Source organism: Aspergillus wentii (assembly GCF_001890725.1).
Source record: "Aspergillus wentii DTO 134E9 unplaced genomic scaffold ASPWEscaffold_6, whole genome shotgun sequence".
Classification (NCBI taxonomy): Eukaryota; Fungi; Ascomycota; class Eurotiomycetes; order Eurotiales; family Aspergillaceae; genus Aspergillus; species Aspergillus wentii.
The window spans coordinates 1,956,223-1,971,037 of record NW_024467837.1 but is presented as its reverse complement, the minus strand read 5'-3'; the positions used below and the strand labels follow the sequence as shown (position 1 = coordinate 1,971,037).

At 45.1% G+C, this 14,815-nt stretch overlaps 6 protein-coding genes across 6 annotated transcripts; 3 read left to right on the top strand and 3 right to left on the bottom strand.

Annotated features, from left to right (window-relative positions):
* Positions 1-2,333: 2,333 nt before the first annotated feature.
* On the top strand, positions 2,334-2,789 carry ASPWEDRAFT_174770 (uncharacterized protein; the record flags this gene model as incomplete). Its single annotated transcript, XM_040831266.1, has 1 exon — positions 2,334-2,789. One exon carries the CDS (start codon positions 2,334-2,336, stop codon positions 2,787-2,789), a length of 456 nt encoding a protein of 151 aa, XP_040687039.1.
* Positions 2,790-7,437: 4,648 nt separating this feature from the next.
* ASPWEDRAFT_174768 (uncharacterized protein) lies at positions 7,438-7,818 on the bottom strand (the record flags this gene model as incomplete). The annotated part of the gene is made up of 1 exon (XM_040831265.1): positions 7,438-7,818. One exon carries the CDS (start codon positions 7,816-7,818, stop codon positions 7,438-7,440), a length of 381 nt encoding a protein of 126 aa, XP_040687038.1.
* An 834-nt stretch (positions 7,819-8,652) lies between these two features.
* On the top strand, positions 8,653-9,230 carry ASPWEDRAFT_43429 (uncharacterized protein). The gene has a single exon (XM_040836025.1). It carries the CDS (start codon positions 8,690-8,692, stop codon positions 8,855-8,857), a length of 168 nt encoding a protein of 55 aa, XP_040687037.1. The 5' UTR covers positions 8,653-8,689; the 3' UTR covers positions 8,858-9,230.
* A 256-nt stretch (positions 9,231-9,486) lies between these two features.
* ASPWEDRAFT_185747 (cation:proton antiporter) lies at positions 9,487-11,776 on the bottom strand. Its single transcript, XM_040832095.1, has 7 exons — positions 11,463-11,776; positions 11,194-11,400; positions 10,995-11,120; positions 10,894-10,944; positions 10,715-10,835; positions 10,127-10,664; positions 9,487-10,069 (listed from the first exon to the last, which is right to left on the bottom strand). The coding sequence occupies exons 1-7, from the start codon at positions 11,497-11,499 to the stop codon at positions 9,638-9,640; spliced, it is 1,512 nt and encodes a 503-aa protein (XP_040687036.1). The 5' UTR covers positions 11,500-11,776; the 3' UTR covers positions 9,487-9,637.
* A 367-nt stretch (positions 11,777-12,143) lies between these two features.
* On the bottom strand, positions 12,144-13,606 carry ASPWEDRAFT_43425 (glycoside hydrolase family 16 protein). The gene is made up of 3 exons (XM_040836023.1): positions 13,195-13,606; positions 12,689-13,142; positions 12,144-12,632 (listed from the first exon to the last, which is right to left on the bottom strand). Exons 1-3 carry the CDS (start codon positions 13,563-13,565, stop codon positions 12,150-12,152), a joined length of 1,308 nt encoding a protein of 435 aa, XP_040687035.1. The 5' UTR covers positions 13,566-13,606; the 3' UTR covers positions 12,144-12,149.
* An 800-nt stretch (positions 13,607-14,406) lies between these two features.
* ASPWEDRAFT_174765 (uncharacterized protein) lies at positions 14,407-14,786 on the top strand (the record flags this gene model as incomplete). The annotated part of the gene is made up of 2 exons (XM_040831264.1): positions 14,407-14,469; positions 14,523-14,786. 2 exons carry the CDS (start codon positions 14,407-14,409, stop codon positions 14,784-14,786), a joined length of 327 nt encoding a protein of 108 aa, XP_040687034.1.
* Positions 14,787-14,815: the final 29 nt, after the last annotated feature.

Sequence of the window (14,815 nt, the reverse complement as noted above, 5' to 3'; positions counted from 1 at the left end):
CTTATTGTTATACTCTATTATATTAGATAGCTATATATTATTAGAGAATTCTTAGGTTACTAATATAGCCTTAATAGAAGTTTTTAAATTCTTTCTAACTGTGTTTAATTATTATATGATTTATCTCTTAATCCTATTTTATAAGGTAGGCTAAATTAAGATAGTTAATACTGTAAGTTACCTTTTACTACTTATTAATAGAGAACTAGTCTTAGAACTATATAAAATGTGCTCTAAGTTAGTTTATAAAGTTCTATAATTAGTATATATTCTTAGCTAAGAACTGTTCTAGGTTTACTAGGTATAGAGGAGGTTTTAAGAAGTTAGCCTTACTACTTATAATAGAGCTTAATATTATAGCCTGTGGTTTATCTTATATAATAGGTCTGATTAGGATCTGAGATTATTCCCTAGTATTTAATTTAGTGAGGTTTCTCTACCTTTCTATAATATATTATTAGAGGAGGTTAAGTTCTTTAAGCTTTTTAAGTTCTACCTTATATATATAAGCTTCTGCAAGTTATTTATCTAAAGATATTATATAATATATATTATCTTCTAGTGTGATTTCTATGATGTCTGGATCCTCTATAAATAGTGTAGGAGGCCTAGTGTGTTAGTTTATAGCTATATATTTAATTAATTATTAGAGGTATTCTGCTTATTAACTTTAGTCCCTCTGGGTATTACTGGGATTATTATAATTATTATTCTTATTTATTAAGTATGCAGTGTGTTCTACTGGGTGATCTATAGAGTAGAGTAATTAGAACTGTAAGGATATATCCTATGAGGTATGTAGAGAGTGTGGTAGAATGTGTGTATAGTAGTATTAGAACTAATCACTGGTGTGTGGTATATTACACACTGCAGTGAGGTTATGTGTGGTTGGTATCACATGACCTACAACCCACTTACTACGCTGGTTGCTTATCTAGGTACATCACGTGAGCGAGGTGCGGCCGGCGTACGGCCGCAGGTCGTAACACTCTATAAAACTAATATAATAAAATCCTGAAATAACTAATAATAATAATAATACTATAATGCTATTAATAATAAGATAAAATAACAGTATAATAATTACTATTTAGGGATAATAGAAGAAGCCTTTATTATATAAAAATAATTAGAATAAGAAATAATTTAGGCAGTATGTAAAGCACCGGGAGCCAGAGGTACTTCAGGGTAATATAATGAGTTGCGAGTCGCCAGCATTCTACAGGCGAGAATACTGCGTGGGAAAATGTATGGGTGGTATTACTTAGAATCAATCACTTACCCCACAGTCCTCTGTTATGCAGTCTTCTATATACAGTCTTATTTAGCAATTGTCATGTGGTACTAGAAGCCTACTACATCCTCACTGTGAGGCCACTGTTGGATTGCTACCAGGTTCTGGGGTGTGACAATTACTCCCCCCCTTTATAGGGGCTTGTCCATGAGTCCTATACTAAGCTAAATTTAGAATAGTCTAGATATTAGACCAACATAATACTGTGATACTGCCTGAATTATTTCTTATTCTAATTATTTTTTATATAATAAAGGCTTCTTCTATTATCCCTGAATAGTAATTATTATACTGTTGTTTCATCTTATTGTCAATAGCATTGTGGCGTTGTTGTTATTGTTATTAGTTATTTTAGGATTTTGTTATGTTAGTTTTGCAGAGTAACACTAACATATACTCCCATTATCTGCCATTTATTTAATATGCTGAATAGGATTATTCCTATTATTTCCTATTTATAATAGCTTCTGAATAGCTTTACTTATATATTACTTAGGCTTAGTGTTACTGTTATTAAATATAAATATAAGAAATTCTTCCACTTTATGTAAAGGTGAGTTGTCCAGTCCCCTTTATAAAACTATAGGTATAGTTACTTCAAGTAGTCCTTTTTCTATTTATTCTTTACCCTTATCTTTCAACGTGAGTATCTTCATTTCCTATTTATTTAGTTATCATGTTAATGTCATAGAGATAGTAAAATATCCTTTAGTTAGTGCTACTGCTCAGGCTACTAAGGCTAAATGTCATTAGTTAGTAGAAGCTAACACCTCAGTAAGTGGCTCCTTTTATAACAGCTTTAAGTAGTGTTTATACAGACAGTGAGCTAATAGTTATATATCTATTATAGGGTTTAGTGGGCTTCAGCCTTATTTCCTCTTCCTTTACTAGGGGCCAGTTCCCCTAGGCTCTTAATAGCTTTATTTATATGCCTACCTCTGCTGTTACCTCACTGCCCCCTCACCCTCATCTCCCTTTACCTTTAGGGTCATTTTTTATTAACAGTCTTAGGCTTATATTACCCTTTTAAGATGCTACCATGCCTGCCCCCCACTTACTTCCCACTACTGCCATGCCCGCCACGCCTTTTAGTGGTTATTTGATATATGTTCACTACCTAGGCCAATTAGCTAAAAATGAAGATTTTATTTATGTGTGTCCTTGTGCTGCGGTGAAGTGCGAATACTGTGCCTGTTTGAAGAAAGCCTGCTTGCTGGTGCTAGTTTCCTTACAAGCTGCAGTCACTGGCGCCCTTGGGCAAGGCGCTGGCGACCGGAAAAAGGCCATCAATAAGGTAGTGAAAGACATACACGCCTTCCGCAAGAGGGTGAACGGCGAGTCGGATGAGGCTTGTCAGACGCGGGCCCTGCGGTCCCTTAACCGCAACGTCTTCTCGTTGGTGAATACCTTGCGTGAGCACTGGGGTATGCCATTGGTGGACGCCTCTGAAATGGAGGACTTTGATGATCTCTTCGCTGGCGAAGTGGAGGAATAAATGTCATGTAATTAGTTAAGAAATGAGAGAATGAGAAGCTTTTTCCGATCAGAATACTGCTCTAGTAAATGCGTAGCGTAGATAAGACATATCCCCGTTAAACCTCCGAAACCTGTATGTATCAGGAAAATGGAGGAAGGGAAATATTGTCAGTGTGACTGCAGCGGTCACCCGGCGATACGCAGCCGTTGTGCAAAAACCCCATGGGTAAAAAGCCTCAACGTTTCTGTTGTGATTGCCTCTGACGAGGATGATGCTCCTGTCTTTCTTTGAACTCAGCTAGCGCTTCGCCGGCGTTCTCCAGGTTCTCTGCCGGCTCCCAGGAGTTTTCGTACTCCGGGAATCCCTTCCACTTTACTAGGTACTGCTTTTTTCGATATCGTGTTCTCTCATCAAGGACTTCCTCTACTTCCCACTCCTCCTCGTCATCGATTATGACAGGAAGGATGTCCTCTGGTGGCGTTTCACCTTCCCGCTTCCTCCAAGGTCGAAGTAACGAGACGTAGAACATTGGATGAGTTCATCCAAAGGACTTGGGTAGTTGCAGGGTATACGCCTGCTTGCCGACAGCGGCAACAACTTCTAGCGGTCCGGTAAACTTCGGAATCAGCTTCTTCTTAGGGCGTTGAAGCTTCAGATTTTGCGTGGATAGGAGAACTTTTTCTCCCACTGAGAAAGAGATGTCGTTGTGGCATTTATCATAGTATTTGGCCTGTGTCTCAACTGTGGTTTGCAGGTTCTTTCCCACAGTCTCCCATACCTCATGCATTTACTTCATTCAGCCCTCAACCAACGCCACCGTGAAGTCCTCGTCCAGGTCGACTGTTTGGGGTAACGGCGGCGAGTAGCCGTAGACCACCTGGAAAGGCAAATACTTCATGGATGCACTTTTCATGTTGTTGCATGAGAATTCGGCCATATAAAGCCACTGTGCCCAATCATCCTGGTGATAATTCATGAATAGGCGTAGATACATCTCCAATGTCTGGTTCTGACGCTCTGTTTGACCGTCAGTCTAGGGATAGAACGCTGTACTCATTCATCGTTTTATTCATAGTGCTTGACAGAACTCGGTCTAGTACTTGCTTGTAAACAGCAAGTCTCTGTCACTTACCAGGCTTCTCAGCAGCCCTTACTTGGTGACTACGTGTTCTATAAAGGTGTTAGCAAGTTCTTCAACTCTAATGTCCTTATGCACAGGGAGATATTAGGTCATCTTAGAAAAACGGTCTATGATAACCAGTACAGCGTCGTAGACTACCCCCCAGTACGCCAATAGTGGTAGGCCGGTGATAAAGTCTATTAACAAATCCTTCCAGGGCCTATCTGGCACAGGAAGTAAAGACAACTTCCTGTATGACCTATTTCATAGAATCTTCATCTTCTAGCATGCGGCACAGCTGCCCACGTGTTCTTCGACGTCATTTCAAAGACCCACCCAGTAGAATTTCCCTCAAAGTAGAGTCGCCATCTTATCAACACCGTAGTGTCCGGCATAAGGATCATCATGATGAATCCTTATAATCTCATGCTTCATCGCGGAATTGCGAGGTACGAGGATAGCGCCCCTGAATTGAAGGAGTTTATTGTTCCCAATTCGCCATCCTTTCTGATGAAACTCCTGGTTAACCGTCACCTTCTCCCTGATCTTGCAAGAACGGGCGTCCCCATCCTGTAGCTGCAAGATCATCTGCTGGAGTGAGGTAGACGGCGCTTCCCAGGCAGTTTCATTGCTAACCGCCTTAATGGCTAGCAGTTGTGGGACTAAGAGTTCCAGACCTCTATATCCCCCCAATTAAGGATCTTCCAAAGAACTGGGGGCCTCTTTGCTCAATCAGGTCATCTAAATGCCGTTGCTGAGTTTCCTCTACAGTGTAGGCAGCATACCGATATTTGTTTCATCTTCATACGTGGGCTTGTAGTCCCAGCGTCTTAACAGCGCGTCAGCGGGGTTCTGACGGCCGGGCCAGTACTCTATTATAAAGTCGTACACAGCTAACAGTTCTGCCCAATGCGCTTGCCGCTGGTTGAGCGTCTTCGTAGTAAAGAAATACCTCAGGTTCGCATGGTCCATCTATACCCTGATGGGACGCTGGCTACCTGCTAGGTAATGTCTCCAGTGTTTAAAGCATTCTATAATAGCCAGGAGCTCTTGGTCATGCACTTCCCATCTTGGTTCAGTACCATTAAGTTTTCATGAGAAGAAAGCAACAGGCCGCCACTGTGATGCCCAGCTCTTCTCTTTCATTTCACCATTAGGTTGTAGGAGTATGCCTGCAATAGCATAGCCCAATACATCTGTGGCAAGTAGGATCTCCTTCTCAGGATCAAAGTATCCTAACACAGGAGGATTAAGGAGCGCGTCCTTCAGTTCCTAGAATGCCCGACGGCCTGATGCTATTATCTCAAAGTATTGTCACTTCTTCTTCTTATTATTGGCCCCTTGCAACAAGTCTGTTAAGGGGGCCGTGATGCCAGAATATCGGTGTATAAATCATCAGAAAAATCCAGTGAATCCCAAGAAGACTTGGATATCGTGTTAGGATCGGGGCTCCGGCCAATCCCTAACAGTATCTAGTCTGCTTGGATCCAGCTTCATCCCATCGCGTCCCACGATATACCCTAGGAATTTAACCTTGGGTAGGTGGAAGTCACATTTCAACAATTTCGCATACAGGTTTGCCTTCTCAAGGCGCGTTAATACTTCATCCACATGGCGAATATGGTCCTCTTCGCTGTTAGAATATATGAGGATATCATCTAAATATACCACGCAAAAGACGTCAAGACTTCCTTTCAAAGCATTGTTGATATATGCCTGAAAAGTCAAAGGAGCATTGCATAGGCCAAATGGCATCACCGTGTATTCAAACTGACTGTATTGGGTTCGAAAAGCCGTCTTCCACTCATCACCCCGCCGGATATGTATATGGTGGTACGCGTCCCAAAGATCTAACTTAGTAAAGATCTTGGATCCCACGAGTCGGTCCATCAACTCATTAATCCACAGGAGTGGATATTGATTTTTCACAGTGACAGCATTCAGGCCCTGATAGTCCACACATAAATGTAAAGAACCATCAGGTTTCTTTATAAAGATAACAGGAGCCGCCGCAGGCCTAGCGCTTTCCTAGATCCACCCCTTCTTCTGCTTGTCTTCTATATATTCCCGTAGAACTGAGAGTTCTGCTGGGGATAAGGGGTATAAGGGTCCGTATGGAGGCGTCTGTCCCTTAGTCAGCTCTATCTTATATAAAGTCTCCTCTGATGGAAGCATGCCAGCTTCCTTCTCTAAGAACACGCGTGCGTGTTGACGGTAAACTGCAGGTATCTCATTACTAAAGGAATCTCCCTTAGTAATCTCTGCAAGGATATATCCCGCTTCGCCTCCCTTCCTCATTGTCTTATAGAATTCTTCGGGCTCTTCTACTTTAAACTCCAGCGAGTCGCGTCGGTAACGCCAGGTACTCACCGCGTAGTTTAAGTCTGGATACGCGTCTCGTAGCCAGACTCGCCCTAGGATAATGTTGTAATGAGCAAGATTTAGGATTTTAAACAGGGTTTTAAAAACCCTGGCGTTTCCATCCTAATCAGTGGTTATGTGTACCAACCTAGGTTTTCTATAACTTAGGGTAGGCGTGCCATTAGTAAGGGAATAGTGAGTCGGCAGTGTTTCGCTGTTAAAGGGATAGCCGTGCTTCTGCAGAAACTGTTATGATATAAAATCAGGTCCCGCTCCACTGTTAATTAGCACTCTGGTTATTACTTCCTGATCGCCAATCTTTACCTTAACCTGCGTAAGGAAAGGGTCAGGTGGTTCCTCATTGGTATAACATAATATGTTAATCTTATAGAGCCAAAGTCCCTATTAGTCACGGGATGTCTCCTTTGTGGGAGCTTCGTCCCCCTTACTCTTCGCCTTCGGGCAGGCATCTCGTATGTGTCCCCGTTCATAGCAGATGAAATATCTACCTTCCTTTCAGAGAGTATTGCGGTTGGCTTCGGCGGCCTTATGGCTCTGTTTGTCCTCCTTACAGAACTTCCTGGGGTTTCCCCAGTCATTAGTAGGAGGCTTCTCCGCGTCATTTGCCCTGCGTTTCAGCTGTGGGTTGCTTCCTAGGAACTATGTTCAGGGTTGCTGGTGCGCTGGAGGGGGTTTAGAAGTAGTCGCGCTTTCTTATTATAACATTTTCTCATATCTCGCAGTGACTTCTTCTAGCTTGGTTATTGTCGTCGGCCTGCTGGGGTCCCGACGGACGTCATATTATATCTCAGGTCGAAGCTTTACCATGACCATGTTGACCCATTGCTTTTCGAGTACCATGGGGCGGTCAATAACAGTAAGGTATTCTCTGATCTAGGAGAAAAACTGGCGTACTCCCTGCTTGGGCTACTATTCAACCTTGAGTAGCTGGTATATCACTGTCTGGCTGCGGTCTTCCTCAGGTTCGAGATGGTTCCAGAGGAATTCCATGAACTTATCATAGGTAAAAGAGGCTTCAGCACCGTTGCTATGTTCTCTCCACGCCTGCTTAACATCACCTTGTAGACGGTTGGACGCATACGTGACTTTATGGTTGCCATTGCCATAGACTCGAGGCTTTGAGCTGAAGTATTCCTCTAAGTCTTGCAGGAAAGTTTGCAACTGCTAAGTGTTCTTTGCTGTATAGGGCTTAGGTTCGGGTATCTTGGGTCCCTCCTGCTTCTTGTCAGAGAGGCTCTGGAACAGCTCAGCGAGCGTTATAATAGTGGTAGGATTGAGTCCTATTGTTGGAGCAGCTTCGTTTTGCTGATCATTGGGGGGTTGCTCCGAGCGCTCAGATCGTTGAGATCGCGGAGATCGCTCAGGCTGCTGGGTCGGTTCGGGTTGCTCAGGTAACTGAGGCTGTTCGGGTTGTTGTGGAGCCATATTTTGCTCAGTCGGTTGGTCAGTTCGTCGTCGTGTAGCATTCGTTCCACGGGCGTGTCGAATTTGGTTGAGGTCTTCCTCAGAGTATGGGTCAGGCAGTAGCGACCGTCTCGTCCGCATGTCAACGTTTCGCAACTAAAATGGGAAGCGATCGAAACTGTAAAGCACCGGGAGCCAGAGGTACTTCGGGGTAATATAATGAGTTGCGAGTCGCCGGCGTTCTACGGGCGAGAATACTGCGTGGGAAAACGTATGGGTGGTATTGCTCAGAATCGATCGCTTACCCCGCAGTCCTCTGTTGTGCGGTCTTCTATATACAGTCTCGTTTAGCAATTGTCACGTGGTGCCGGAAGCCCGCTGCGTCCTCGCCGTGAGGCCGCCGTCGGATCGCTGCCAGGTTCCGGGGTGTGACACAGTATTACAGTATTATATTAGTCTAATATCTAGACTATTCTAAATTTAGCTTAGTACAGGACTCACGGATAAGCCCCTATAAAGGGGGGGAGTAATTATCATACCCTAGAACCTAGTAGCAATCTAATAGTGGCCTTATAGTAAGGATATAGTGGGCTTCCAGCACCATATGACCATAGCTAAATAAGACTATATATAGAAGACCGCATAACAGAGGACTGTGGGGTAAGTAATTAATTCTGAGTAATACCACCCATACATTTTCCCACGCAGTATTCTCGCCCGTAGAACGCCGGCGACTTGCAACTCATTATATTACCCCGAAGCACCTCTGGCTCCCGGTGCTTTACACCGAATCAGATACTTTATGTCACACCCCATGGCGAACTTGACCTTCAATTTCAGGTATGAAGGTGTCCGCATGTAGCTAAGACACACCACCAGTTTTAGAGCTCGAAAAAAAGAAAAGGAAACCCCTGACTTTTCTCTCCGCAGCATATTCTAAGAAGGAACTTACGATGTGGAGAACGATGACAATGCCAGTAGATTAGTACTCAATCCACGATTTGAATTCAATATGACGGCATTCGCTAGTGAAAGAGCCTCTTTCAAAGATCCAGATCGGATGCGCGTGTTCTTCTGGAGTGGACAAGACATGAAAGGCATAATTAGCATCCTTGCATTAGTAACCTGTGCAATGACGATTTTGCCTATAGATATACCCTCGTCGGCCCAAAAGAACTAAAGGCAGTATTTTTTGCACTTGAATACGGACGCAAACTTAAGTATTTCGCCTTTATTGGAGAAAGCAGAAAGCCTGAGTGGTTAAAGGTGTGGCAGGGCAAGTACTCTGAATTATCTGAGGCCAGATATTGTCAAGCGTGCTCTCATTTGGTGTTGCACCAGAGTGTCAAGGTATCAGACTCCTAATATTTTATTTGTTCGTGGTGCGGACTGAGGTTCGCAGGCCATAGGTATATCGGTTCAAGCCATGGGGATGGATCACATTCTGAGGATTGGCAAAACTCCGCCGCAGATAAATCTTGGCGAGCAGGCAGACGAAGCGAAGTCCGAAGCATTTTCCCTGTGATTCAACTACTGCCAATATTCAAACCTTGCTACAGCATAATTAATTATGTCTAAGGGTTGTTTAATTATATATGGGACCAGAATCATTTGTAACAGGATCATGAATCATTGACTCCGCTGTTTGCCAAGCTTGCGCCCTGGAATGCCAAGTGCTTGCGGGGGAAATGCCGAGGTCTACAGTCCGAAGCTTTGCTGTCTTGAGTCTTGAACTAGCTCAAGCAAAGCACAAAATCCACTTAATCCCTTACCCTCTCAATAAAGCAAACGACTAATGTTACACAGGTACTCAGGTATGGTTCTGTCTATTTCGGAGACATCTTTGGGGTACGTATGTCAGCTATATCAAAAACCAATCGCCATGCCGCTTTCCCACGGCGCATCCACAGTTATGTACAGCCATATCCTTCCGGTCCACATGTAATCTTCGAGAAAACGTCTACACCGCACCGCGCCCACTGATATCAGGACCCGAGGTAGGCAGTGGAGCACGCTGCACTCCCCAATCCCCTCCTTCCAGCTCGTGCGCGTAGAATCTAACCAGGAGACCAACGCTAACTGGACCAATGATGGTATTCAAAAGAATCGCCCAGACGCCAGTGTAGAAACCTTCGTCACTGACGTACGGAGTCTCGTTGTGTCCGATTTCGATGATCAGAAGCCCAATTTCACCGCGTGCTACCATGGCAGATCCTAAAAGTATCGCGGCCAGCCAGGTGCGTTTCCATGTCTTTCGCGTCTCCTGGTCAGTTTGTCCTTCATCGCTTGGGTTGTTGCCCTCCATTTTTGGTTGTTCCTGTGTTTTCTGGTCTTCGTGAGATTTCGCTCCCAACGCAACTTGCCATATTGGGACCCAAATTCCAACGACACACTAGATATATTTTTTAGCTCAATTGATGCGAAACAACTGATGAGGGTATCTGTATACCTTTGCAAACGTCATCAGGAGGGTGAAAACAATCCCTTTCCAGATGCGCTCCCCGGTCCACAGCTTCAAGAACGGAATCGCGAATCCGATACTGGAGAAGAACAAGGGTTCCATCAAATACTGCTGGGGTCCTAACAGGTATTTCTCAAAGGTATGAATGAACGTGGGACTTTTATCCGCCTCGCGCTCGCCCTCCTCACGGCTCAGGACAACAAATGGCCCCTCGGGGTGCTTGCTCGGTATGTATGTCAGAAATACACCCGCCAGGAAGGCGCCAAATAAGACGGATGTACCAGTGAAGCCAGCGATGGCAATAAAAGCCGAAAGCACAAGAGTCATGAGGATGATGTTGGAGATATGGTCGTAGCGCGCAAAGCGGTATTCGATGAACCTTCGGAAAATTGGCGCGAAGACCCATTTGGTGACGATGGGCGTGACGACAGCCATGCCTATAGATGCCACGATGGGACGCCCAATGAGCCAGCCCAGGTTGACACTATCGCCGCCTCCTGAAAGTTTGCCCAGATCGCCAATCACACTGTGTGCTAGTTAGCTTGAAATTCAGACTGCACACCGTAACTAACACACCTTAACATAACAAGTCCTACAACATCGTCGATAACAGCCGCGCTCACCAGAACTGACCCTACTCGAGTCTCCGCGAGGTTGACCGAGTCTGACGTAGAGCTGATCACAGCAAAGGTGGTCCCTATTATTTATCAGCAGATGAAAGATGGTCAAACCATTCCGAAAAAAATATAGTTTACCGAGTGAAGTAGCGGAAAGAGATGCGCCGATGATAAAGGTCTCAACCGCACCTAGTCCATGTTAGCTGCTGACTGCAGGAATTGGGGCAAATAAAACCAACCATATCCGAATCCAAGATAGAGCAAAAGGTATGAAAGACCAATAGGAAATAAAACTCCGGTTGCGGCGCCGATCATACTCAACGTGAAGTTCTGCTTGAGCAGGTCGACACGGGCGCCAAGTCCGCCTAGAAGGGATGACATCAGTGTCCAAGAAGCCAAGAAGCAACGCAGCCAGGCACGATGAAAATTTTCACACACCTTCGAAGATGATCAAAATCAGACCGACATATCCCAGAGTAATAAAAGTCTCTTGCCAGTTATGTTCAAGGATATTGGCCAAGGGTACTCCGTAGATGATGCCGACGGCGATTTGACCGATGATTCCGGCCTGGATCACCGTTGCGGAGACCCACCTAGCAAAGGTCAGGAAAAAGAAGAAGGAAACGACAATGAGGATGTCGACAGCTGCGGGATTTCATCAGTGAGGGAATGAGCAGAGATCAATGTGCATATGCTTGTGTACGTACTTCCAGGTTCATGGTAGGGGAGGAAACCAGCGGCCATGCTCGAGTTCTGTCTGTAACCGTGTAGTGAGATCGAACAGGGTTGAACAGGGATGAAGAAGAATGAAGAATGAAGATTGGGAATTGCGAGCACTGAACCAAGTGAAGAGTCGCCTGGCAACGTTTGGAACTAGTGTAGACATGGGTGGATCCGGGGAAGCCAGCGGATTACTGGCAACGCAAATTTGCCATCCAGTCCGCCCTGTTCACCCCACATTACGCTATAGTTATTTATCTAATTCACTAGTTCTACACAAGAATATTTCACATGTCAGCCCCTGACGAAAACATTTCACCACCGGGCCAGAACTGCAAATTTATGTGTAATTTCCTACTAACTACTGCCACAGTTACCCCCTGGACGATACGGAAGGCGGTTTCGGGCGTCACCGTATAAAAGCAACAAGCTCTTTCGCCTCGAAGCAGACGATCGCTGCATAGAGAGTTTCGATTATCAATAGAGGAATAGTAGTGGAAATGTCACCAGGCTCTTCGCCTGGTAGGTATGATGGATAAAGAATTGAGATTTGGGGAAATAAAATATATAGAAAAAATGTGTTAATACTCTTACGGGTGGATTCAGGGTGAGAGGACAAGTAGATAAGCACGCAAGTAAATGACATTGATATGTAATTATCACTACTACCACAATTAATCTTCTTGTTGCTGCTGCTGCTGCTGTTGTTGTTGTTGTTGCTGTTCTTGTTGCTCTGACCCTGCCGCTGCCGTAGCAGACGGGGTAGATGCAGACTGCGCAGAACTAGCAGACGACGAGGCAGTCGAACCAGTCGAATCAGCCTGATAAACCTTGAAGCTCTTAAACTCCCAGTACGCATCGGTAAAGTTCCCTCCATTCTCCGCAGCCCACTGCGAGCACGACCCCGGGCATTCATACGTATCCGTATAAAACGCACTAGCACCGGCCATATCACCGCAGATGTCGATATTAGCGACAATACTCTGGTTTCTGAAATGCGAGCCAATATCGCAATGTGTGCTGGGGAAATCAGCCAATGCCTCACCCCATGTCGATGGATCGGGGGTGCTGCTCGTGTTGGAAATGTCGGCGGGGATGGAGTCGCGGGCGAACATCCAAACGCGAATACCGGCATCGCGGAGCTCCATGGCATAGACCTGCAGGATTTAGCATTATTGCATTGCATTATTTTCGGTAGAGAATAGATACTCACCCCGCCGCCATTGTCGTTAAACACCTGTCCGTAAGTCGCTTTACCACCAGTCACACCGCATCCGGCATTGTCATTTGCCGTGTTCAGACAGTTGGAATGCGTCGCAGACCCGGTTTCTTTCCGTTTCACATTCATCTTGCAATCATCCGTCGTGTGCAGAGTCATCATATTCCCGTTGGTGCCTTTGTTGTTCGATTCCAAGACGTCAATCTCGCCGTTGGTGGGCCAGTTGTTCGGGTCAGTCAGCCACAGGGCCGGCCATGTCGCACAGCCGTAGGGGGTGTGGATGACGTCGAAAATGAACAGCCCATGCTCGTAGGTGTTTTTCGATGTCACACGAACTGATTTGCGGCCGCTGGTTTGGTTGGCGGTGCTGGTGTCGACTCGCAAGATGGCTGATGTACTTGAGGCATGTGTGAGATTCAGCTGCGAGGCAGCGCTTGAATCAACGTATCTGTTCCCATTAGCTTGTCAAATGTAATATACAATGTAAACGATAAACATACTGGACAAATCCATTGGTAGGATCCTCGGTGGAAAAGTACTCAAACTGATCGAAAAACGACGATCCGGAGTATGTGTCGACCAGGGCATAATTCAACGCCGAATAATCCGGATACGAAGCACGTTTGACACCCTCAACTGCTCCAACGATGATCGCAATAATCACGATGATCACCCCGAGGGCGACTAGTAATTTCTTCCGCAGCGACCATGTTCGTGGATCGTACCACGGCCCGCCCACAGCAGCGGGTTTTCCTGTTGCTGTTGCTGTTGTTGCCGTGGCAGCTTTTTCTGCTGTTTCATTCTGAATGGGGATATGTGATAATTCGTAATCTGGAAATGTATCGCTGGGATAATCTCTATTGTACGCCATTATGTTTAACGTTTGTCTTTTATCTCCATCCAAAGCGGAACAATCAAGGGACAATGACAGTTTATTTAAAAGCCCTACCCGCAGCTGCGGTGGACAACCGCATCCGTCGAAACAAGTGGTTGCAATCCCTGATTGTTACACCATGATCGGCGCATCTCTGGACTGTTCCGGAAGTTTTATCTCGGTGCCAAGCACTGGACACAACATCAAGATGGGCGATAAACGATTGGGCGGAGATATGGAGGGGAAATCTTTTTATAGAAATACAGCAATGAAAACAGCAACTTGACAGACATGACAGCCCAAGACTTTAAGCTTAATAATGCTAAATTTTGACAAAGGGTGCCTTTGTCTGGTCCGAGATTGGCAGTCTGTCATTGTCTCTTTTCTAGGATTCCAAGCAGTAGCTCTATTTTCTGCAATTGATGTATAGATATCCATGGCCATTTAAAGCACTGATACATACAAACGAGACTCTGGGTTAGCATAATAAATCCGGCAGTGTATAAAATTCGGCAAGTCTAGTATACCTATGTCATTATATATTCATAATGGTAGCACCTACCTACTTCACTTTTAGCCAAATACCATATACTTACAAGACGATAAATTCTGCATCGACTTAAACAACAACAGAAAAGACATTCTTATCAGTTGTCAATATTAATGACATCACGCCGTAGATGTATTCCCTACCTGAAAGAATAAGCAAATAAGCACAGCCGCAGCCTAGCCACAGCCACATTCAGTTCAGGCAGCACTATTTAAATTTAAACACCCCTTCCAGCCACATCCATCCTCAACATCTTAATCAAAAGGTCAGCGAAAACAAACAGCCAGAATGGGTTTGGAGCCAACACCACCGTACGAAGAGGGCGGGTATAATCCTGCCCGTCAAGGGAGTGTATGTTTCCATCCTCACTGCCACATCTAGATCAACAGATCTGACAGTAACAGTACACCCAAGTCCCGCAGATCGAACTCGACGACATTGAACGTCAAACACCATCTTCCCATCAACATGGCCATGCACCAGCACCGACCACATCAGTGGTTACCACTCCCCATGAACACTGTGAGACCTGCGAGAAGGCGATAGTCCGTCGGGAGAGTAAGCGTGCAGACGCATACTGCTGCCGGATGGTGGCGTTGGTGTTTATTGTTTTATTCATCTGTTTGACACTATTGGGGATTGTGATTGCGTGGAGTCGACGGAAGTGACTTCTCTGATATGTCTATTTAATACATCA